Source organism: Rhinopithecus bieti, unplaced genomic scaffold (genome assembly GCF_001698545.2).
Source record: "Rhinopithecus bieti isolate Rb0 unplaced genomic scaffold, ASM169854v2 scaffold_42948, whole genome shotgun sequence".
NCBI lineage: Eukaryota > Metazoa > Chordata > Mammalia > Primates > Cercopithecidae > Rhinopithecus > Rhinopithecus bieti.
In genome coordinates, this window is record NW_016817872.1 from 719,890 (window position 1) to 746,220 (window position 26,331).

The 26,331-nt window shown below is 40.5% G+C and overlaps 1 protein-coding gene across 1 annotated transcript in view; it reads right to left on the reverse strand.

Annotated features, from left to right (window-relative positions):
• Window positions 1–26,331, reverse strand: part of ASTN2 (astrotactin 2) — a 384,514-nt gene that overhangs the window by 163,821 nt on the left and 194,362 nt on the right. Inside the window, exons 7-8 of the mRNA XM_017856274.1 lie at window positions 14,474–14,607; window positions 12,490–12,638 (exon numbers count right to left, since the gene is read on the reverse strand). Of these exons, the coding sequence (XP_017711763.1) occupies window positions 12,490–12,638; window positions 14,474–14,607 (283 nt within the window). The remainder of the gene's footprint in view (window positions 1–12,489; window positions 12,639–14,473; window positions 14,608–26,331) is intronic.

Genomic DNA, 26,331 nt, shown 5'->3' on the forward strand with positions numbered 1-26,331 from the left:
TCGTGATCCACCCGTCTCGGCCTCCCAAAGTGCTGGGATTACAGGCTTGAGCCACCGCGCCCGGCCAACCATTATTGTTCTTAATGAATAAAGGGAGAATAGGGTATTACGGGTTTAAGAATGATGAAGGTTGGGTGTAGTGGCTCACACTTATAATCCCAGCACTTTGGGAGGCCAAGGCAGGCAGATGACTTGAGCTCGGGAGTTCAAGACCAGACTGGGAAACATGATGAATCTCCGTCTCCACCAAAAATACAAAAAATTAGCTGGGAATGGTGGTGTGCACCTGTAGTCCCAGCTACTCAGAAGGCTGAGGCAGAAAGATTGCTTGAGCCAGGGAGGCAGAGGTTACAGTAAGCCAAGATCACACCAGTACACTCCAGCCTGGGTGACAGAGCGAGACTCCCATCTCAAAGAATGATGAAGAAGAATGTAAGTTGATAGGAGAAACCTAGGTAAGATTGAATGGAAGCATGAAAAGACCAGTTAACATTGATGACTGATGATACATTGATGACAATATTCAAAACTGTGTTTTTCTGTAGCTGCCTGACTGTACCATCACAGAAGATGGAGAGTGGCATGCATCCAGTGCAGGTGTTTGACCAAGCAGGGAAATTAAAAGACCGAAAGGCAAGGGAGATTGAGAGACTGATACAAGCAGTGATTGAAGTCAAAGAGTGGGATGTTGGAACTGATGATTTTTTATGGAACGATACTATGTGAGGACAAAGTCTACAGTGTGGCCCAGGAGTGGGTGGCTGAGGCAGAATGGAGAAATGGTCACCGGAGATGAGCACATCAAGGAAGTGAGAGACTGGATTGTTGGACAGAAAATCCACAAAAACCCTGACCTTACCTATCATGATGGCAAGAACACAGACAAAGATAAAGCTCCAAACCAGGAACTTAAAATACTTAAAGAACCAGTTTCAGTTGAGGCAAGACAATGAAGGTTGGATTCAGCTAGACTTCCCCTTTTGGGGAATAACAATGTCATAGACACAAGGTAGGATAGATTTAGTCTAGGCAAACTCTGGATGAAAGGTAGGTACCAACACAGCATAATTCTTGCCTGGCCTGGAAGGAAATTCTGTTGAGTGAAGAGAGAAATACAGATTTTTCTTCTCTTGGCATCTCTAATGGGAAGCTGCTGCTAAGGACAAGAATGGCAACAGATGGCGACAGGGAGGGAGAAAGACCAGCTTGGGAGTGATCTCCAGGTGAGGGGTTTGTAGTCTTGTGTATGAGAGATTGATCCATATAATTAATTACTGGATCCAGACTCTCAAACAATTTCCCACTTCCTCTGAGTAGCCTTTATTATCCCCAATGGACTGAATTAGAAACCTCTCTGCCATGCCCCTACAGCATCTGAGTTATCTCAGCACCCACTATGCTATCCGAGCAATTTCTTGCTAAATTATACCACTCTCCTTGTTGACTATAAGCTCCATGAGGGCAGGAATTATGCCCGTCCTGTTAACATTCCATGCCCAGGACATAGACCATACTAAGAGCTCCACACACATTTATGAAATGAATGAGTGTGCTTTGTGAGCTGTAAAGAATTCTGTGATATAGAAGGCAGGCTGGGTGGCATGGAAGAATCAACAGGATTAAGACTCTCCAAGTATCTTTTCCCTTTGGAAGCCTTTGACTTTAGAAACCTTTCACCCAGAGAGCAGCTGGAGTGACACAAATATTTTCTGAGCCCCTAATATCAGTTTCAGATGTTTGCAATCATGTGGGTTTGTACCTCACCCTTTAAAACATGTTTCCCTCGCCCCCACCCCCCAATTCTAGCTGAGGAAGTAAAGCCTAGTTTCCAATGACATCACCTCTCTCAGGCTGGCCCAGGGCAAGCGGACAGCAGGCGAGTGAGGTCCCCTCTAGTTTCTCAGATGAACAGCACAGTTCAGCCATGGCCCACACTATATGAGAAACTAAAAGTAAATTCCACAAGATTTCGTAAATACCTACAATGTAAGTGCTCCATCACAGCCACTGCTGCCACCATCCTCTCAGCTACTGGAGAAAAGAGACCTGCTGCTCTTCACCTTGAGTTATTCCTCATACAAATTCACCTCCATAACTGCTCCCTTTTACTTGATAAAGTTTTCAGTCTAAGGTCTGAGATGGGATGGTGTGTGTGTTGGGATGGGGAGTGTCTTTTCAGTTGTAGATTATCCTTAATGATAATAGGGACAGACAAAGAACAGTGGAGCTGAGAGTGGGTACAGATGGCCTCTGGACATTCTTCTTTACCCAGATTTAAGTCTAAATGAGCAGCTCATATCAGAGCCAGCTTAGAGAGACAAAGACAAGCAAAGGTCAGCTGAGACATGGGCAGAGAGTGACATGGAGCAAAAAGAAGAGAGAGACAGCCACCAAGGGAAGTTGACACACATAATGGTAGAAAAAGAATAAAAGAAGGAAGGAGAGAAGAAAAGAAATAGTCAGGAAAGGATATAGGAAGAAAGAAACAGAGACAAGAGTTGAGAGTTGGCAGGAGGCAAGTGTGGTACTGATTAGCCGGAGAGAGGCCCATTAGGCTCCCAGATGCCAGGGCAGAAAGGGACACTGACCAGCTCCAGATGTTGCTGCCTTGTATGAGGAGGTGCCGGGGCTAGTGGATAGGGCCTGCTGTCTCTGTGAGTGCCAACAGAGCCGGCTGGCCTTCCAGCCCTGAACTAAACAAGCTGAAGCTAAGAATTCCATGAAGAAAAAGAGAAGTTTCTGATTTTTTTTTAAGTTAAAAAAAAAAATCCAGCAGGAGAGCAGAAGATGACCAAAGAAAATGCATAGGCATGTGGTGAGAATATCACCAGACAGAGAAACAGGAGATTATGATGCTAGGTGTGACTGATCCCTTCTTGTCCTCATTCTTCTGATCCTTACACTGAGAGTGGCAGGTTCAATGCTTGAGGTTCTTCTGCTTGGAAATTTAGGGATTCACAAAGCTATTTTATATAAAAGCAGACAAAGAAGTGGTAAGCCTGATGGGCTACAATCCCCTTTACAAGATCAGAGTTCACTAGTTGCTCAGTAGTTGCTGTCAGTGGCTAAAGACTCCATTCTGTCAAGCCACACAAATGTCCTATATCCCCTGATTTCCATCTGCCTCTAGGTCTATTCTCAACAAGAGCAAACCACACTGGAGGTAATATGAACTAGTGAAAAATCTTTGAATGTACTGGATGAGGGTGTGGGGGTAGATAGGAAAGAAACCAGAGCCCTAGTTCTAGCTCTGGCTGTACCAGTAACTCACCAAGTGTGTAAGCTCTGGACAAGTCCATCTCCTCTGAGCCTTTTTCTTCATAGGTCAAATGGGAGGTTTGGATTTATTAAATCTGCTTGTGCCTCAGCCCAGCTTCTTACTCCCACCTCCCCCTACATCTACCCTGCCCAAGAGGCTGAAACCCATGCCAATTGTTCTGATGAGGCCATGAGGGAGAACCAGACGTCTGTTTTTAATATTGATGACAGATTAGCGTGCGGGGAATTCAGCCACCCCCCACAACAAGCCCCATTTCTGCTCAAAAACAACTGGAACAGGAGGCTACTTATGCTTGGCTTTCCTAACAGCGTCCCAGAACTGACTGAGCGATGGCTTCTCTGAAGGAGACAAAGAGGGTGCCAAACCTAGAGGTGGGGGCAGGGGTAGGAGACAGGGAGGGAGAGTGAGCATTTCAAAAGTTAGTTCAGAAGGGTGTGAAACAGATGGCAGCCATAAAGTGTGTGTGTTTGTGTTCATGTGTGCACATGGGAAAAAGAGAGAGAGAGAGATCTGTGTAAGCACCTATGTCTGTGCATATGCACGCATGAGCTTGTGAATAAATAAATAATTCCAGCACCAGACTTGGCTGCCAGCAAAAATTCAGAGAGATCAAAGGATAAAGCCCACATTTCCCTACTCTGGCCTCACCTGACCAAATGTGTGAGTAATCCTAACTCTCTATCCAAAACAAGTCTTAAATCTTATGTTGTTTTCTTCCTAACATTTATTTCTCCCTTTATTTTTTTTAATTCATGGAAATAGGAAACAACAAGAAAGTATTAGTACCTACTGTGTCTCAAGACCTGTGCTGGAATTAACCCTTAAAATAGCTTGTGAAAAGGTGGTGTTTTCCCATTCCACAGAAAAGGAAACTGAACTCTAGAAAAGATGTTGACTAGCCCTAGATCTCTCTCACTGAGAAGTGGTGAAAAATAAAACCAGAAGCCAGGTTTTCCCAAGTCTATATTCTTTGATTAGGCTTATATTCTCAAAGACAAAACTCAACTGAGTGAACTGAGAAATTTCAATTTAAGCCAAGTTCACTTTCCAGAGGGTTTAGACATGGTAAAGGTGACACGGAGGCAAACAGATGAGGTGAATGTTTCAGATGTACCCTCCCAATCAACTACAGCATCAGTTGGTCATGACACATTTTTAGAGGGCTTACCATGTACTTAACTAGGCTGTAGGACTACAGAAGACACCATAAAACTACACAGTGCTTAAGGAATTAATGCAGAGTCAAAAAGTTAAGACATGAATATGTCTATCCATATGCAATTCAGTTTAGCGAACTGAACATCCATGTATGACAGGCACTGTGGGGAGACTCCAACATAGAAGGATACAAGATTCATCATCTTGTATCTTTATTTACTTTTTTTTTTTTTGTGAGACGGAGTCTCTCTCTGTTGCCTAGGCTGGAGTGCAGTGGCACAATCTCCACTCACTGCAAGCTCTGCCTCCCGGGTTCATGCCATTCTCCTGCCTCAGCCTCCCGTGTAGCTGGGACTACAAGCACCTGCCACCGCACCTGGCTAATTTTTTTGTATGTTTAGTAGAGATGGGGGTTTCACCATGTTAGCCAGCATGGTCTCGATCTCCTGACCTCGTGATCCGCCCGTCTCAGCCTCCCAAAGTGCTGGGATTACAGGCGTGAGCCACCGCGCCCGGCCTGTATCTTTAAAAACAATTGCCCACCCACAAATTCAGGAATTGAACAATGTGGAGAATGAAAGTCAAGTCCTACAAGGAAAGGTTAAAAAACACCCTGTAAAGACAGAAGCATGTATATCATTGTCTCCAACCTTCTGAATGGCTATAGGAAGAAGGGCCTAGATCTCTGTAAAGTGACCCTAGGCCAGATAACCAAAAATAAGCAAATTTTACCTCAATTTTAAAAAGTAACTCTTGGATTAGAGCACTGCTTGCTGGAAAATAAAGAAGAATCTTGGATTTCTATTTCTGGATTAAACAGAATAACAAGGACTGGATTTATTTGCCCTATTGCCCACAACATTAAGAAATTAACACACACACACACACACACACACACACACACACACACACACACCCCGAAGCAGGCAGGTCATGAGGTCAGGAGATTGAGACCATCTTGGCTAACATGGTGAAACCCTATCTCTTTTTAAAATACAAAAAATTAGACAGGCATGGTGGCACGTGCCTGTAGTACCAGCTATTCAGGAGGCTAAGGCAGGAGAATCGCTTGAACCTGGGAGGTGGAGGTTGCAGTGAGCTGAGACAGCACCACTGCACACCAACCTGGGCAACAGAGTGAGACTCCGTCTCAAACAAACAAACAAACAAAAAGAAAAACATAAAACAAGCTTGTCAACAAGTGGAGATTAGGCAACAAAGTACAGAGATCCTGAAAGATGGAAAACAAATTATGTGAGCCCTAAAATTTCTCCTTGCCCTTAGAGAGTTTTCAAGCCACTGTTCAGGGAGAGGAAATGCCTGACAGATTCCCTGAATTGCCCAGCCAGAGTTCTGAGACCAGGGAAACCAAAGTGATTACAGTTCATAAGACAGAGTAATGGAGAGGAGAGAGCTGCATAGAGGAAAACTTGAAGCGATCTGTGGAGGAGTTCCTGTCAATATTCATTAGAGTACTGATTGATGCATGTATGTGAGAAATCTCCCAAAACAAGGGGATTAGTGAGAACAGTGCCTGAGGCTCATACAAGGGCCAGTAATAGTGCCTGTCTCTACCAGTCATACTGTAAAACCTCAAAATTTATGGGCAACTTTGTAGAGCACACAGAAGAGTTCTCCCTTAGTAGTAGACAATAATTAGCCCTAGACTAAACACTGCTTCAGTTCCATCTAACAAATTTTAAAGATCTAAAGGAATCTTTAGATTTAGCAAGATCTAAAGGAATCAAATTGTTTCTCTATACAAAAGAGCTCAAAAATGTTTTTAGGAATACAAAATATCCAGCATCAAACAAGGCAAGAATCGCAATATCTGGCATCCAATACAAAATTACCTGGCATGCAAAGAGGCAGGAAAATGCATCCCATAATGAGGAGAAAAAAAAAAGTCAATCAATTTAAACTGACCCAGAACTGATCCAGTTGTCAGGATTAGCGAACAAGAACATTAAAAGTTATTGTGACTATATCCCATTTGTAAACAAATTTAAGAAACAGAAAATATTAACGAGACTCAAATTGGACTTCCAAAGGTGAAAATTACAATGTCCAAGATGAAAAATAATGCTGGATGGGAAGAACAATAAATTACACTTCACAGAAAGCACTGAAGACATGTACTAGAAACTATCTAAAATGGAATACAGAGATAACAAATAAGTTTTGAAAATGAAAAAAGCATCACTGAGATGAGTAACAACTTAAAGTGATTGAATATACATGTTGTTGGAGGAAAAGAAAAATGGAGGGAGATTTTTTAAATTGACAAAATAATGGTCAAAAATTTTCCAAATTTAATGAAACCATAAACCCATAGATCCAAGAAGCCCAACAAACTCCAAACACAAGAAATAAATGGCTAATAAAGAGAAAAGCTTAGAATCGGTCAGAAAAAAGGATCTCTCTCTCTCTCTCTCTCTAAATATATATATATATATGAATTATATATATGGGTGTATATATATATGAATTATATCTATGGGTGTGTGTGTGTGTGTATATATATATATGAACAAAGATAGGAATGATGGCAGATTTATAATTTGAAACAATGCAAACAAGACCGAAGTGTAACATCTTTAATTACTAGGATAAAAATCTGTCAACTTAAAATTTCATGTCCAGCAATAATATCTTACAAAAAAAAATCAGAAAGCATGCATCACTAACTGACAAAATATAAGACATAGTGAAAGACATCCTTTAGGCTGAAAGAAAATGACACTAGATGAAAACATGAATGATCCTCAAAGAAGTGAAGAGTACCAAAGTTAGTATCTACAAGCGTAAATATATAAATCACTTATGTTATTACTTAAATACCTAAAAAAATAATTAAGAAAAAATAATAAAGATAAATTGTGGAATTTTTAACATATATGTGAATAACACATATGACAAAAATTGCATAAGGCTTGGAAGAGAGGAAGAACAGGATACTATTATAAGATTCCTTCCTGTGCTATACTTGAAATAGTATTATATCACTTGAAGGTTAACTATGATATGCTAGGTATTCATGCTGTAAACCCTAAAGCAAACACTAAAATTTTTTTTAAAAGAGTTATTGCTGGCCGGGGGCGGTGGCTCGTGCCTGTAATCCCAGCACTTTGGGAGGCCGAGGTGGGTGGATCACGAGGTCAGGATATTGAGACCAACCTGGTTAACATGGTGAAACCCCGTCTCTACTAAAAAATAAAAAAATTAGCTGGGCGCAGTGGCGGGCACCTGTAGTCCCAGCTACACAGGAGGCTGAGGCAGGAGAATGGTGTGAACCCGGGAGGCGGAGCTTGCAGTGAGCTGAGATTGCGCCACTGCACTCCAGCCTGGGCCACAGAGCCAGACTCTGTCTCAAAAAAAACAAAACAAAAAAAGAGTTATTGCTAATAAAGTCAACAAAGGAGATATAATGGAATCATAAAAACTATCCAAAAGAAGATAGAAAAAGAAGAGAAATAAAAGATGGGATAATATTAAAAAAGAAAAAAGAAAAATGATAAACCTAAGCATACATATATCACATTATTAAGCAGGTCATGGGCTCTAAAATAAATAAGTAAACAAACAAACAAACAAATATCACATTAAATATAAATGGTCTAAACATCCCAACTTTATGGTCTAAGCACCCCAAAGTTAATAATGCCAGCTTGGATTAAAAAATAAGACCCAACTATATACTGTCTTCCAGAAACACACTATTAATATAAAGCAATGATAGTATAAAAGTAAAGTAATGGCTGGGGACAGTGGCTCACACCTGTAATCCCAGCACTTTGTGAGGGTGAGATGGGCAGATCACCAGAGGTCCAGAGTTTGAGATCAGCTGGCCAACATGGCGAAACCCCATCTCTACTAACAATACAAAAATTAGCTGGGTGTGGTGGCGGGCACCTGTACTCTCAGTTACTCCGGAGGCTGAGGCAGGACAATTGCTTGAACTCAGAAGGCAGAGGTTGCGTTCACTGAGATTGTGCCATTGCACTCCAGCCTGGGCAACAAAAGCGAAATTCTGTCTCAAAAAATAAATAAATAAATAAATAATAAAGTAATAGGAAATGATAGACTTTAATACTAATCAAAAGAAAGCTGGAGTACTTAGACAAAGTAGATTTCAGAAAAAATAATGTAACAGAAATATGGAAGACCATTTCACAATGTAAAGGGATCCATTCATCAAGAGAATATGAAAATTCTAAATGTTTATGAACTTAAATAACAATACCTTCAAAATATATAAAGTAAAAACTGATAAGGCTGCAGAAGAAATAAGTCCATAATTATAATCAGAGGTTTCTATAGCCCTCCCTCAATTATTGACACAAGTAGAAGACAGAAAATCAGAAAGGCTCTAGAAGACTTGAATAACATAATTAACCAATTTTTTCTAACAGGCATTTATAGAACACTCTACCCATAAATAAGTGGATGCACATTATTTTAAAGTGGACACACTGAATACATCAATAGACCATCTAGACCAAAAACTAGTCTCAATAAATTTAAAATGTTTAAAGTCACAAAAACATATTTTCTGACTATAGCCGAATCAAATTAAAAGCAGTAACAAAAATTTCTGAAAAACTCCAAATATTTGAAAACTAAGTGGCATGCCTCTAAGTAACTCGAGTCAAAGAAGAAAACAAAAGTGAAATTGAAAATACTTTGAACTGAATGAAAATGAAAACACAACATAACACAACCTTTGAGATACTACTAAAGCAGTAGTTAGAGGGAATGCCTACATTACAAGAAAGACCTCAAATCAAGAGCCCCAGTTACCATTTTAAAAATTAAAACACGGAGAAAACCAAACTCAAAGTAAGCTAAACAAATAAAATAATAAAGATTAGAGGATAAATCAATGAAATAGGAAATAGCAAAAACAGATAAAACCAAAAGTTGATTCTTTGAAAATATAAATAAATGTCATAACTATCTAGCCAAACTGATCTAGAAAAAAAAGAGAGGAGACACACATTACCAATATCAAGATGAGACTAATATCACTATGATCTCAACAGATTTCAAAAGAAGAATAACAGAATGTCATAACAAACTTTTACCAATAAATTTGATAATTTACATGGAATGAACAAGTTCCTTAAAACACACAAGCTGCCAAACATCACTCAAGAAGAAATAGATGATCTAAATAAATCTATATCTATCAAATACCTAAATTAGTATTTAAAAACCTTCTTGCAAGAAAAGGTCTAAGCCCAGATGCCTTCACTGGTGAATTCTACAAAATGATTAAGAAAAAAATACTATCAATTTTAACCAAGCTGATTATCTGAGTTGACAGATACATTTCAGAAAACTGAAAAGAAGAAAATATTTTATAATTCATTTTGTGAGACCAGAATGAACCTAATTAAAATAAACAAACAAACAAACAAAACAGATAAAACAACCTACATTCCTGGGATAAATCTCACATGGTAGGTTGTTTTATAATATGAAAATCTATCAATGTGACTTACCATATTAAATTTAGAGAGATAAACTATACCATCATTTTAATAGACACAGAAAATTCAACATCCATTTCCAATGGAAACAAAGTCTTTGCAGCAGACTAGAAATAGAAGATACCTTCTTTGATGTAATCAAACATTACATTAAAAAACAACAACATACAACTAGCATCATACTTAATGGTGAAAGACTAAATGCCTAAAATTAGAAAAACAGTCAAAGATGTCTGCTCTTACCACTTCTGTTCAATATAGTACTAAGATTCCCAGCTAGAACAATTAGACAAGTAATACATAAATAAATGCCATCAAAATTGGAAAGAAAGAAATATAATTGTCTCTGTATGCAGATGACATGATCATACATACAGAAAACTTTAGGAAGAACTGAGCTTTCTAACACTGGAGGCATGTAATCGGTGCATGTTGAAGTGTTAAAGAGAAAGCAAGACTAGATGATCTCCTAAGATCCTTCCAACACTGGAATTTTTCTGCTGATATGGAAGAGGTACTTCAAGGCAAAGAATGGAGTATGCCAAATAAACGGTAGAGAGAATGAGTGAGTGCACTACATTGAAAGGGAGAAGACTTTCTGCTGAAAGGGTCAAGCACCCTTGTGGAAGAAGCAACACTTGAGTTTTGATGTAGACTCTGCATGGTCTATAAGAACAAGCACTGTGCTGGGCATAAGACAGACCTGGTTACAAAGCCTAACTCTGCCATACGTGTTTATGGGACTTTAGGAAAGTCACATATGTCTTTGGGATTTACTTATTTTATCTGTAGAACAAAGTTCATGATCATTCTTAAGTTACATTGTTTTTTGTTTGTTTGTTTTTATTTGTGAGAAGAACAGCATGCTATGGAGATGTGATAGAGATGTGAAGCATTATTGTTAAAGTGTAAACCCACTGTTGGAGGACTTTCATTTCCCTTGGTTATCTGTGGTTTACAAACCTCTGCTATTATAAAACAGCACTCCAGAAGGACAAAGACACACACGTGCACACACACGCACACGCACACACACAAAATACACACCCACCCATTCACAGACAGTGGTAAATCTCACCCACATAAAAATAATGTATATGCAGATAATACAAACACACAGACACTTCAGTTTGCCTGTGCATACTCAGATACACAGCCTTGAACAAACACATATGCATGCACTCCATACAGAGTCAAAAGTCCGAATTAACCAAGTTTGAAAGATGAGACAAAATCAGCTGCCCAATTACTGTTCCATGACCCGTCCCTCTGTGACAGTGATGTCCACTCCAGTCTGTTTTGTCTCTTTCAGTCAATAATGTGGAAAAAGCCACATCAATCCCAGGAGACCTATTAGCAGCCAACTTGACTTCTCATGTTGTCCATAACCTGGGCCTTTCTTTTTCCGACTTCTCTTACATTCACAGCCTCATTTTATCACTTTCTTCTGAATTTCAGAGGAATCAAAGCAAAAATAGCCCAGAGAGGAATGGGAGAGGTGTAGGAGAGACAGGTAGAAAACAGGAAGACAGAAACAGAAAAGGGAACAATAAAGATCCTTTTATTCATTTATTATTCATTCAGTCAACTCATATTTGAATGTCAGACTTTGTGATAGGTGTTGGAAATTCAACTATGACTAACACAGAAACGCCATCTTACCTCTTGGAGTTTATAATTTAATTGGGCAAATAATTATACTTATACTTCTTTAATTCTTTAAATAGCCAAGTCTTGGTTCAGGATTAAAATTATAAATTTGAGGAGATATCACAAGCTGAATAACCTTGGATCAGTCTCAATGTTCTAATCTGTGAAATGGGCACAATAATCACTAACCCTCCTAAAACTGCGAGGATTAAGATGCGGAACAAAGCACTTAGCTCAGTGCCTGGCACAAAAAATAGATGTCTAACTGATGTTTTCTGGCTGGAAAATAATAATTGCTGAATGGAAGTCTCAACAGAGAACAGAAGATGTAAGCCCCAGTACAGATCACAGGTGAACACTTCGCTTCTTGGCAGTGTCAAAGATTTAGAACTCAGAAATAATGTTCTGAGTGATAATCAAAGGTATTCCTCTTAAAAGCCAACATTCTCAAATGCTCCTGCCTGCTAGAATCACTTCCAATTATCTCTTTCCCAGCACTAGTTAATGAAGACTCCAAGTGTATCTCACTAGAAACCCAATTGTGTGAATTTCCTTACCTCAGTTCCAGAGATAATATATTACAGATCAAGCCCTTCAAGCAAGAGTCCTGCAGGCCTTCCCAGAGAGAAAAAGGTCAAATTGCCTTCAGAATCAACTAGTTTTTTGACATAATATTTTGAAGGTCCAACTCAGAGAATCAGAAACTCTTTCTAACTGCAACTTGCTATCTTTCCTTGCTCAAATTCATACAAAACAGCACACAAGGATGGACAGCAAAAAATCACTAAACAATGAAATCTTCCAATGCCTTCCCAAGACAGATGAGACCAAGTCTCCAAAGAAAGTAGAAAATCCCAGTTTCCCTCTTCTGTCATACCATCCCAAGAAAATGGGAACTCATGTACCTACCTGTGTACAGGTCAGTGTCTGTGTATTCATCCACTTTCTTATGCTGCAGAATATAGTCGGAAACCTTGGTCCCAATAGCCGGCTGAACATCCACCCACTCCAAGGAAACCACAGTACTGGAGGGCTCCACTGTTGGGGACAGCCGCAGCCTACAGGGAATAAACAGGAAGATTCTTGTTTGGCGGCCAGCACCAGCTGGGGCCCAAAAGAGTCAGCATGTGTCAAAGTGAAGCACAGGTTTCAGTCTGAATTTAAATCTTGATTCCACCCATGATCACCAACTTGCATGACCTTAGGCAAGTTATTTCCCCTCTCATGGCCTCCGTTTCTCATCCATAACATGGGAAGACAGGGAGCCACCTTTCAAGATCAATGTAGAATTTCATAAATTAATCCATGCACACAATATGTGCTCAATGGCAGTTTATCAGTTTTCCATATATTTATACTGTATTCTCAATGATGCTTCACTTTCAATTAAATTGGCAGTGCCTTCAAACAAAGGAACTTTCCACTTTTCTGCCATTCTCTTTAATACCCACAATGTATTAGCTAACTTTTTAATATCCTTAAGTAAATACACTATTGAAAGGAGCAAAATCCTGGAGTAAATCTTTTGCAATGCAAGAAAAAAAAATAGAATGATTAAAGGTTAGAACTAGAATGGTCCTTAGAGTTGATGAAGTTTAACTCCCTCATTTCACAAAATGGGGAAAGGCTCAAAAAAAGGAAACAGTTTGCACAAGGTCACACAGCAAGCTGAGGACAGGACCATGATGGTGACTTTGCTTATCCTTATCCCAGATTCCTTTTTTCAACAATACCACACTGTCTCTTCAAAGACCATCTTATAACGTGATTCTTCTCATCCACAGAGGTCGATTATGGGACTTTATTTTCCAGTATTGGTTCCCGCCCCTCTCTTATGCTTCTCACACCACTTCTCCCTCTTCATCACATGCCTGCAACCACAGTGACCTTTCTTTACTTCCTCAGATGGTGAATTTCCAGTGTCTGGCCCTTCACATATGCTGTTCCTTCTGCCTGAGACATGAGTCTCATCACTTGTTGCCTGGCTGGTGTCTACCCTAATTTAGGTCTCTTCAGAGAGCTTTCCTGGACTATTCCCTCTCCCTTCCAACTAAAACATCTCCCCATTATTCTCCCTAATAGCATGTCTTTGTTTCTTTTTCATATTTTTCTTATTAAAATGATTTGGTTGTTGAGACAGGGTCTCACTCTGTCACTCGGGCTGGAGTGCAGTGGTGAAAGCTTGGATCACTGCAGCCTTGAATTCCTGGCCTCAAGTGATCTTCCCACCTCAGCCTCCATAGTCGCTGGGACTACAGGCATGTGCCACCACACGGGCTATTTTTTTTTTTTTTTTTTTTTGTAGAGACGAGGTCTCACTATGTTGCCCAAGCTGGTCTCAACTCCTGGCCTCAAGAGATCCTCCCGCCTCAGCCTCCTAAAGTGCTGGGATTACAGGCATGAGCCATGGTGCTGAGCCCTTATTTAAACTTTTAAATTGTATTTTCCTGTTTTTGTTTTGGCATCTATCTCCTCCGTTAAATTGTCCGTTCCCTAAGTACATGGACTGTGCCGATCTTGTTTCGCAGAAGAGGTTCTCTAGTTTTGTTTTGTTGTTTTTTAATCTCAATAGCCCCACTATCCAACACAAGACATGACAAAGTAGTCAGCTGCCTACAAGCTTTTGCTGAATGGTTGCCTGAAGGAAGAAATGATGAACTGAGTGGCATCATTTAAAACAAGCACACACTGCAATATCAGTGTCCGCTCCTGTGCCACAATTCTGTTCTGCCAAAGCTCCCTTCTTTCCTAAAAAAGGAAGTAGCCTCCAGGGTCTTTGGGGATCTTGTTAGGCACCCTGGCAGCAAAAGCAAGTCATGGCATGGGCTGGCAGGACAGGAGTGTGAGTCCATGGAAAGGAATGGCCAAAGGAAAAGGGGCCATACATACGTACACCGGCTGCGGAAAGGGGCTGCAGTTGGGGAGCCCACTGGCATCAAAGGCGCTGAGGTCACACCTGCACCAGTCATCGATCACATCTCCTTTCCCTGAGCACCAGTAAGAACTCATCAGTGCACTCTTGAAGGCCTGGAAAAAAGGAGGACAGAGTAGACAATGATGACAATAGGGGAGAGATCGAGAGAAAACATGCTGGTGGCCATGATGTGAGCCATCGAGGGCTTTAGAGCAGCCCCTTTAAGCACAAGACCCCACCTATTCCCTAAATCCCTTGCACTCTACTATCAGGTTCTCCCATCCTGGGCCATCCCCTCCCCAGGAGCCAGAAGGATCATTGAGAAACAATAAAAACTATATCCATTGATAGTGTCCCCTGGGCTTGGCACTCCACCTGTGTTAACTTACTTAATCTTCACAACAACCTCACACAATAGATACTATTATTATAATTTCCCATTTTACAAGTTGGAAAACTGAAGCACACAGAAAGTAAATAACTTGACTGAGGTTTACGATAGTAAGTGACAGAGCTAGGATCCAATCCAAGGTAATCTGCCTCCAAAGCCTGCCCTCTTATTAAACACCTTGCTGCACTGCCTTTTATAGAAGTCTGACCATCTCATTGCCCTGCTTAAAAACCTTCAAAGGTTTCCCACAGTCTTCAGGATAAAAATCTAAATGCCTTGTTCTCACCCCTGGCCACCTTTTCATCTCTCACCACTCTCCTGACCTTCTTGGCACAGTATTATCCGTTCTCATGTACCCACATCATTTCCACCAACAGTGAATTCCTGTTTATGTAAAATGTGCTCTAAATCAGGAGCCAGAAAACAGTTTCTGTAAAGGGCCAGAGAGTAAGCATTTCTGGCTTCAGGACAAGATAGACTCTTCCACAATTACTTAACACTGCCTTTGTAGCATGAAAGTGGCATAGATGATACTTTACGTGAATTGGCATGGTTGTGTTCCTATAAAACTTTATTTACAAAGACAAGTAGTAGGCTAGATTAGGTCTGAGGGCCACAGTTTGCTGACCTTTGCTCTAAATGATAATCAATGTTCTATTTAATTGGAACATGCTTCATAGTCTTTTTAAAACACATACACACACACATGCACACACACACGCACACACACTCCATTCTATGCCTGGAATATTCCCCTCTCTGCACTCCAGTTTACTCTTTTGGTCTCAAATAGGAAACATTCTTTTCTCTGGGAAGCGCACCATAACTTTCTTAAGTCTAGAACCATGCTCCTCTTCTGGACACCGTAACACACTAGACCATACCTACCAACACATTTCCTTGCCTGTCTCACCAATAAACACTGGTCCCACCAAGGGCAAGGGCCAGGCCTTAGTCACATGAATATTCTTGTGGGACCTAGCACAGTTATTCAGTCAACGGTTAGTAAATACATGAATGCACATTGAAAAATAGATTGCTAATATTTGGCAGTAAAGAACTTGGAAGGCACTTTTTCAGTTTAGCACAGGACAGGACTCAAGTTTTACCTTCTACTTTGTTCCCCTCCCTTGGGCTCTGATGTGGAAGATAACTTCAGAGTGTGCTTGATGCTAACACTGACATTTCAACGCATTGCAGATTCTGAATGAATGACTGCTGTCTTTAAAACGTAAGGATTTCAGATAATGTTGATCTCTTATTCCTTTGTGCTTTGCCTGCTCTGTATGATGGCCTTATTTTTCATTTCTTTCATATTTTTTACTTTTTTGATATGCTTTTAAATAAAAGTTGCACACCGCTAAGGGCACTTGATTACCAAGATACCACTTTTTTCATTCTGCATTGTCTAAAAGACTCAAGTAGAACATGTTTGTATAAAGTGGGTCTGGGGTCTCCCTTCTGAGTGATCCAGAGCACAGATCTAGAAGGAGACGGTGTCTATCAAGAGTGTTCCTGTGTAAGCTTCCATCTCATTTCTCCTGGAAGTTGACAAAAACTCTCCAATTATTCCTGCCACACATTCTTATCCATATCATCTCCTAGGGATGAATGAATGAATGATCAAATTTCACCTGAGTTAAGTGTCGTGACCCAAAGAAATAAAAAACAATTATAATAAAAGCTAATGTTCATGAAACACTAAACGGCACAGTACATGGTACTTTAAGTGTATTAAAATGTAATAATCACAATGGTCCTGAGCCACAGATATTATGATTCTCATTTATATATAAGAAAACTAGGAATCAGAGCAGTCAAGCAATTTTCCCAAGATCACACAGCAAGTAAATGGTGGAAACAGAATCCCAACCCAGATTTCTGTGACTCCCAAGTGCAGGTCTTTTCTGTTCAACAATTCTGAGCCATGGGATTAATCCCAAGTAGGGTTGCCAGATTCAGTAAATTAAAACACAGCGTGCTCAGTTAAATTCAAATTCCAGGTGACATGTTTTTAGTGTAAGTATATTTCATAAACGATTTGTATATAAAGTGCCTGGGCCAGGGTGTGTCACACAGTAAGAGAACAGTTCCTACTAGGTGCCAGAACCTATGCTGAGAACAAATGTCCATTCTCTAGCCAGCACCAGAAGGAGGCACTCTCATGAGAACAGAAACCAGATGTGACTGCATGAGGTCATGCTGACTGTTAGACCTTTTCTCGCTCCCTTTGCAGGTTCCCCCTTAGTAAAATTAATGTGCTTAACTACTGATGGCTTAAAATTCTGTAACATCTCCAGCCAGCACTGAAGGCTTAATTACCATAACGGTGAAAACCAGGGCCGTGGGTGAAAGTGACACAGATGGGAAGGTTGCACTGGACCCCAGCAATGGGAAGAGAGAGAGCATACTCTGTGTGTGTGTGTGTGTGTGTGTGTGTGTGTGTGTGTGCGCGCGCGCGTGTGTGTTTGGTTTTTATAATAAATAGGAACTTGAGCTTGTGGAAAACAAAACAGGAAATCTCTCTGGACTTTGTGAGTTTCACCATCCAGGCAGTTCTTCGGAAGAAATCCTGCCTGTAAGAATCCACATCCACTGGCTCTTTCCCAAAACCCCGAGGAACAGAATGGGGACTGGTGCAATGGCCAGGCAAATACTGGTTAGAACACAAACACACCCTGATAAAAGACCAACATCAAACAGGGAGTCCTCGTAAGGCTGCAGAAGCCAGCACTGGGTCAATGCAGGATCACTCTTTCCTTACCTCTTCTGTCCTTGCAACACTCCATCCAGAGTCCAATTAGATCCCGGGGGAGGAAAATCATAGAATGTTCCAACTTCACAGGACTCTGTAAATCATCTAACCTAATCCATTTTACAGATGCAGATACAGTGACCCGGAGATGCTAGCTGGCTGGACCAAGGTGATAGAACAACTTTATGATGAAACTACTCTATCCCTCCGTTGAGTGCTCAAAATTACCCATTGAGATGGATACTCAATACCCACTTACAGAAAAGCATGGAGGGACAGGGAGGGACTTGAACTAAAGCCCATTTGAATCCTTGTACCCTTGACCTTAGTAGGTAACATAGGAACAATAAATGGCAATATTTCATCCAAAATTTCCTGTTCAGCTGCTCTGCTTGGGTCATGTGCTTATGTGTGTGTGTGTGTTGTTTGCATGCGTATGTGTCTCTGTGTGTGTGAGAGAAAATGAAACCTTACACTGGAGGCATTGTTGACTCCTAGCTTTTGAATAAGTAGAGGGACCTAAGAAACAAATTCTGTACTTAATGGCTATATTTGCATGGCCATTGGTTTTCATAACAAAGAACGTTTGCATTTCCACAACTTGTAAATGCTTCCAACTTCTGGCTAATTAGCTAGCAAACCAAGCTGGGCAAGAGGAGAAAACAGCCACAAAAATATTAAGCAATCAAAAAAACTAGAATGTATTTCTGACTCTCTTGTTACTTTCCTTTTTGAACTTGCATAAAAGATTCCTCATTCTTAACCTCAATTTCCCTATCCACAAATGAGGGTATAGAAGATATGTTTTCTAAGGTTTAAGTTCAGTACACATTCAGTGAACTTCCTACTACATACCTTATGCCTTCCAGAAACTAAGAAAGGGGATTAACAAGACCAAGTCACTAATTTCAAAGGACCTGTAATTTATTAGCAAAGATACACACATAAACAATTACAATTACTATAGTTCAAATGCTATGAAGTAATACACATAGAAGGCTATGAGAATACAGAAGGAAGGGCGCTCTTCTAGCTCTAAAACTATGACAATGTCTTAGGAATCTTAAACTTTAGGTAAACACCCTGTACTTAAGATATTTAGAAACATCTACACAGAATGTCACTAAGTCCATGAATTAAATTCCACACTCTATACTTCAAATGACTGTAATTTTTACACTAAAAAATATTCTCATGTGCTAATACCAAGTCAGTTATTTTTGATACTAAGATGGTTCTGGTCTGTATGACTCCAAAACGATGCTCTGAAGTCCTTACTAACGCCTAATGGATTTCATCTCCACAGTATTAACAAACTTGGTCATATGACTGCTTAACCCATAACAAATGAGGTGGGGAAAGGCTTTCTAGAGAAAAAAACAATCTATTATCTTTTTACCAACTGGCTACATTTTAGGACCAGACACAGTATCTAGCATTTAATATAAGGCAGTCAATGTTTGTTTAATTAAAAGTTCACATGGAATGCTGAATAAAACAAACCAAATAAATGATAAAAGCAAAGAAAATGTGTGTGTATGTTTGTGATCCTCTTCTCCCCAGCATTACTTGTATCTCCCATGTCAGTTTGGTGCTTCCAGTCAAAAAGTGGTGGTCAACCCTCTACCTTATAAGGCTTCTCAAAACCAACCTCCCGACTGGGCGGAGTGGCTCACACCTGTAATCCCAGCACTTTGGAAGGCCAAGATGGGTGGATCACGAGGTCAGGAGTTCAAGACCAGTCTGGCCAACATGGTGAAACCCCATCTCTACTAAAAATACAAAAATTAGTCAGGTGTGGTGGTGGGTGCCTGTAATCCCAGCTACTCGGGAGGCTGAGGAAGAATTGCTTGAACCCGGGAGGTGGAGACTGCAGTGAGCTGAGATTGCACCACTGTACTCCAGCCTAGGTGACAGGGCAAGACTCTGTCTTGGAAGAAAAAAAAACTCCCCACTCTGGCCCCACCACTCTCTCCCTGGTGCTGCCCATTCTATAGGCACTTGCCATGGCCTTTGGACTAGTCTCTCCACTCTCATGTTGCCTTCTCCAGCATGTCCTCTCACAACTTTCTAAAACATCACAACTTATTCTATCCTCTCACTCAGAGCCTTTTGAATGTTCCACACTTTCTGTTTAAAGCCTCCACTGATTCAATCTCCTTTGTTCTTCAGCTTATGACTCTCCTCCCATCTAAACCCCCTTGCACCCCTCTCTGTGATCTAGCCCATGCCAACTTCTTACAGTAGTGCATGCACTATTTCATACCCACAAGCCTTTTCTCATGCTGTGCCTTTGGTCCGAAGTGCCCTTTTCCTACTTCTTCCTCCTTACTGAACTCTAGGAAGGAGGTGTGGACCCTGCCACACCTTGAGAGATTTTGTCCCTCTCTCCTCTCATTCAATTTTTACAAATTTCATATTTCCTTGAAACTTGCTTATTTGTGTGTCCTTATCGCCTATCAAACTGTGAACTTCTCCATGGTAAGGTCACAAATTTGTGTTTTTTGTTTTTTTGAGACAGAGTCTCCCTCTGTTGCCCAGGCTGGAGTACAGTGGCACGATATTGGCTCACTGCAATCTCTGCCTCCTGGGTTCAAGAGATTCTCCTGCCTCAGCCTCCTGAGTAGCTGGGACAGCAGGCATGCACCACCATGCCTGGTTAGTTTTTGTATTTTTTTTTGTTTGTTTTTGTTTTTAGTAGAGACAGGGTTTCATCATGTTGGCCAGGCTGGTCTCGAAATCCTGATCTCAAGGGATCTGCCTGCCTCAGCCTCTCAAAGTACTGGGATTATAGGCATAAGTCACTGCACCCAGACAAGGTCATAAATTTGATTCATCTCTGTGTCCCTACCTTCAAGAAAAAGAGTGAACACATAGGGCACCCAAAATATGTTTTAAATACGTTATAAACATACTTATATTTAAATATGTTTTAAATATAAAATAGGATGTTCTGCCAAGGATTAAACTTGTGCACTTGATATTATTGTGTTCTTCTAACAAAAGAGATGACAGAAATGAATCTCTTTTGGTCACCATAAAAAGCCTAAATTACCTTGATGCCATTGAAAGGAGATTGGGGTGGACTATGGAGGCAGAGTCCCTTTTGGAGACAATTGTGATCACAGCTTGGAGGAGAGTGGGCTTGATAGCTTTTTTGCCCAGAAGTTTTTGAAGATATAAAATAAGAAGCTTCTAGGGCCTAGAGAGATGGGAGGTGAAGAGACAGTGGTTGACATCCCAGCTTTATAGGGAAACACATATTGTGTAGTTGATCAGGACGGAACTGATGAACATGGGAAGGATTGAAGAGGTTATCATAGCAGTGTCTGCAAAAAAAAAAAAAGCAAAATAGAGGTTTCTAGCCCAGTCTGGAACTCTGGATAGGATCTACCTGGGCCATTTGCCATCCGTCATCAGCATATCTCCTCATAATGGCTGCAGAAGATTCCAATTACCCATTTCCCTGGTAGCAATAGGAGATAGGGTACAGGGGCTGGAGGCCCAACTCCTTAGGAATGAAACAAGACCTGCCCATCTGTTCTGACAGTGAGAAGGCAATTAATTGGTTGTTCTTTTACAAATCAATGAATGTATAATTAAGTAGCATGTGTAAAAACACATAAAGGGAGAAAAGTAGGTAGTGTTAGTTGACTTAAATCTTCTTATTCCCAAACAAAACAGGAAGTCAAGTGAGGTGAGTCATGTCAAAAATTGCTTGGAAAAGGGAGAAACTAGGGAGTAGCCAAGCAATGGGAAGTAGAACCCTTAAACTACATATATATCCCAGAAGCTAGAGGGCTCTGAAGTGCATACAAGCATATTCATTGGCACTGATTCTTGGCATTTCAGATCTAGAAGGGCCCTGAGACATGAAGCTGGTCCTTACAACTCTGCACAGACTAGGAGGCCCAAAGAAGAGAAACATTCACTACACCAAATTGCCTACATTTGGTCCTGGGTTCAAACCACCAACTTCTGTCATTTTAGTAGAAAGCAAGCATAACAACAGCATTTACTGAGAGGGTGGTAAGCACTTTAATATACATTACATCATTTAATCATGTCAATAGCCTTATGTAGTAGTTTTGCTGTTCCTAGCCCCATTTTATAGATTAGGAAACTAAGGTCTGAAGGTTAAAATAGCCTGTTCAAGGTCACCCTCTAAAATGTAGTAGAACCAGGACTTGAACTCAAGCCACCTAATCCTGAAGCCCATGCTGTCAGCCACTATAACCATAAGCAATGTTCTCACTGAAGTAGAGAATATTAATAATTACATGCTATTTATTGAGTACTTACTACAAGCCAGGCACTGTTCTAAGTTCTTTTTATGTATTACTCCTCACAACACCCTAAGTACTTTAGCAATATTAACTCATTAACTTTTTCCAACAACCTGTGAGCTAGGTGTAGTCATTATGTCCAATTTGCATTTGTTTCCAAGGTCACATAGCTGGTAAGTGGTAGAGCCAGGCTTTGAATTCTGGACATTTGGCTTAAACCAGGAAATCTATGCTTTGAAATATAAAGTCTCCATATAAAAGACAATCCATTTATTTAAAATGTTATTCACACCCCTGAGTCCACCCACCTTTAGCATATCTTGGGATTTTTCACTGTACAAATGACAATGGACCAATGAAAATATCATAATGAAATTGCAATTTTATAAGTCAAATGTCAGCAATATCATATAGTTCAATGTAATAGAAGCCATAAGTGTGAATGAAATCACACAGAAAAAGTACAGAGCATGAAAAGAGTAAAGAGACATAGATAAGAGAATCCAAGGGAACGCCAACATTTTCTAATTTACTGTGTGACCTCAGTAAGCCTCCTCCCCTCCTTGGGTCTTACTGTCACCTGTTAGTTTCTTCAAGTTGGACATTCAAATCACACCATTGCTATTTCTGATCACTTTCTCACTTATGTTAAGATTTAGCTGTTTCTCAAAGCTGGCCATAATTTCCCCATCCCTTTTAGAACTTCCCATCCTAGATACACTGACTAGAATTGACTCTAAGCAGGCTAATCTATGGAGACAGTAAAAGGATCCGTGGTTTCCAGAAGTTAGGGAGAAGTGAAGGATGAATAAGCAGAGCACAAAGGATTTACAGGGCAGTGAAAATACTTTGTGTGATACTATACTGGTGTATACATGGAATTATACATCTGTAAAAACCCATAGAAAGTACAACCTCAACAGGGAACCCTCTCATAAACTATGGACTTTGGGTACTAATGATGTGTCAATGCAGGTTCATTGACTGTGGCAAATGTACCACTCTGGTGGAGATGTTAATAGCGTGGGAGGCTATGTGTATATGGGGTAGAGGGTATATGGGAATTCTCTGCTCACTTTAGCTGAGAACATAAAACTGCTCTAGAGAAAGTCTATTTGACTTCCTGCCAGTTGGCATCCTCTCTGCAGAGGTCATACAGATGACAAGCATACCATTAACAGTTTTTGAAGAAAGAGAGGAGTGGGATGAAGAGAACAGACACCTATTAAGCATCTCTTTATTCTGTGCCTACTGCTAGGGCATCTCCCTGTTAGCTCCTATTATCCTCCCAACAACTTGCGGAGGCAGCAGCTTTTACTGTTCCCAGTAATTCTTTTTTTTTTTTTTTTTTTTTGAGACAGAGTCTCGCTCTGTCGCCCAGGCTGGAGAGCAGTGGTGCAATCTTGGCTCACTGCATACTCCGCCTCCTGGGTTCACGCCCTTCTCCTGCCTCTGCCTCAGCCTCAGGAGTAGCTGGGACTACAGGCGCCCACCACCATGCCGGGCTAATCTTTTGTATTTTTAGTAGAGACGGGGTTTCACCATGTTAGCCAGGATGGTCTCGAGCTTCTGACCTCGTGATCCGCCTGCCTCGGCCTCCCAAAGTGCTGGGATTCCAGGCATGAACCACCACACCCGGCCTGTTTCCAGTAATTCTTACAGATGAGCAAGTGAAAGGTCAGAGAAGATGCTGGACCAAGGTCAACCAGACAACACAGTAGGGCAGAGGGTCTACTTTGGACTCAACTTCAAATCCCAAGCAGTGCCCCAGACCTTCTTCAACCCATCTCTTATTTTCAGCCTCAGATCCCCCCACAGAGTGAATAAATACTAACAGGCAAGGACCCATTTCCTATATAAGAAATTGTGCAGCTCAATCTATGGCTCTATAAATCATAGAAACGACACCTAATTTCCCCCATCAGGATAAGCTTCACTTTTCAAACCACTCTCCTCTGAATGATGAGAGCCCAACAGAACAGCTCCTTAATCTGGGTGACAGGAAGAAGACATTTAGAGCCAGCCAAACCCCGCTATTGCCACACTTACCTCCGCTAATGAAAAAATATTAGAGAAATAAATATACAACCCACTGAGATGCTTGTGCACAGGGCTCTGTCAGTTGTCTGTTTCTCAAGATGCACACAGACAAGATGATAGGATTATATGATCCTCAGGCAAGGAGCAATTTTTCTTGTCAGTTAGTCCCATATTTCAGCTCCCATCCATCTCACACAGAAGATGAAATACTAGGTTTTAATGTATTAAAAATAACAGTGAGCATTTTTTGAATACTTTTCTATTCCAAACACAGTGCTCAGTGAGAACTGACTGCAGGGATTCATTTAATTTACACACCAACACCATGAATTTGATACTCCTATTGGTGCCACTATATAGAGGATGAGACTGAGGCCCCAGAGAGTTTGGGTTCCTTTCCTAAGTTACGTAGCCAGTATATAGCAGAACAAAACTCAAACCCACGTTTCTCAAATTCCAAGCCTAAATGCTTAACCACCACGGGTCACTTTCATCCCCACAAACAGCCTGTATATTAGGTTGTATTGATTCCATGCAACGTTTGAAAAAGTGAAATTTTTTAAAGTTTGACGCTCCTGTGATCAGGTGACTTCATCGATGTCACGAATCGAGGAACTAGGACTCAAACACAGGTCTCAACTTAAAGACTGAATCCTCTTCTCCAAACTGGTCACTTTTTCCTAAATACTAAAGGCAGGTGGCACATGACATATTCTTAGGAGGAGTGAGGGGGACCAGTTAACCTTGCCCTGGTCAGTCCCAAGTCCTTATTTGCCACAACCAAATAAGGACTTAATAAAAAAAAAGATTCATGTTGGTCTGGGCAATACTTTTATGAATAAGACCTCAAAAGCACAGGCAATAAAAGCAAAAATAGACAAATAGGATTACATCAAATTAAAAATCATCCTTTGTTGACTGCAAAGGAAACAGTCAATCGAGTGAAAAGACAACCCACAGAATGAGAGAAAATACTTGCAAGCTATGGATCTGACAAAGGATTAATATCCAGAATATATAAGAGCAAAAGAAAACCCCAAAATAGAAAACATACAATTCAATTTAAAAATGGGCAAGAGAGCTGAATAGACAGTCCTCAAAAAAGATATGAAAGTGGCCAAGTATATGAAAAAAATGCTTAACATCACTAATTATCAGGGAAATGCAAATCAAAACCACAATGAGATATCATCTCGCTCTAATTTGGATAGTTATTATGAAAAAGACAAAAAGTAACAAATGCTGGCATAAATGGTCAGAAAGGGGAACTCTTACATACTGTTGGTGGGAATATAAATTAGTATAGCTATTATAGAAAACAGTATGAGAATTCCTGTAAAACTTAAAAATAAAACTACCATATGATCCAATAATCTCACTACTGGGTATATATCCAAAGGAAATAAAATCAGTATCTTAAAGAGATATCTGCACTTTCGGCCTGTGTCCTGTTTATTGCAGTACTGTTAACAATAACCAAGATATGGACTCAACCTAAGTGTCTATCAATACATGCATGGATAAAGAAAATGTGATGTATATATACAACGGAGCATTATTCAACCATAAAAAATAAAATTCTGTCATTTACAGCAACAGGAATAGAACTGGAGGTAATTATGTATATGAAATAAGCCAGGTACAGAAAGAAAAATACTATTTGTTTTCATTCATATGTGGAAGCTAAAAAAGTGGATCTCATGGAGATGGAGGGTTGATTGGTAGTTACCAGAGCATAGGAAGGGTAAGAGAGCAGGATGAAAAGAGGCTGGTTAACAGATACAAAAGTACGGTTAGGTAGAATGAATAAGATCTGCTGTTCAATAGTACAGTAGGATGACTATAGTTAACAATAATGTATTCAAAATAGCTGGAAGAGAAGAGTTAGAATGTTCCCAATGTAAAAAAGGAAAAAAGATAAATGTTTTGGATGATGGATATCCCAGTTACCCTGATTTGATCATTATACATTGTATGCATGTATCAAAATATCACATGTAGGCCAGGTGCGGTGTCTCATGCCTGTAATCCCAACACTTTGGGATGCCGAGGCAGGCAGATCATGAGGTCAAGGATCAAGACCATCCTGACCAACATAGTGAAACTCCGTCTCTACTGAAAATACAAAAATTAGCTGGGTGTGGTTGCACGCACCTGTAGACCCAGCTACTCGAGAGGCTGGGACAGGAGAGAAGAAGGAGAGGAGAGGAGAGGAGAGGGGAGGGGAGGGGAGGGGAGGAGAGGGAAGGGGAGGGAGAAAGAAAGAAAGAGAGGGAGAGAAGAAAGAAGGAAAGAAAGAAAGAAGAGAGGAGAGGAGAGGAGGGGAAGGGAGGGAAGGGAAAGGAAGGGAAAGGAAGGAGGGAAG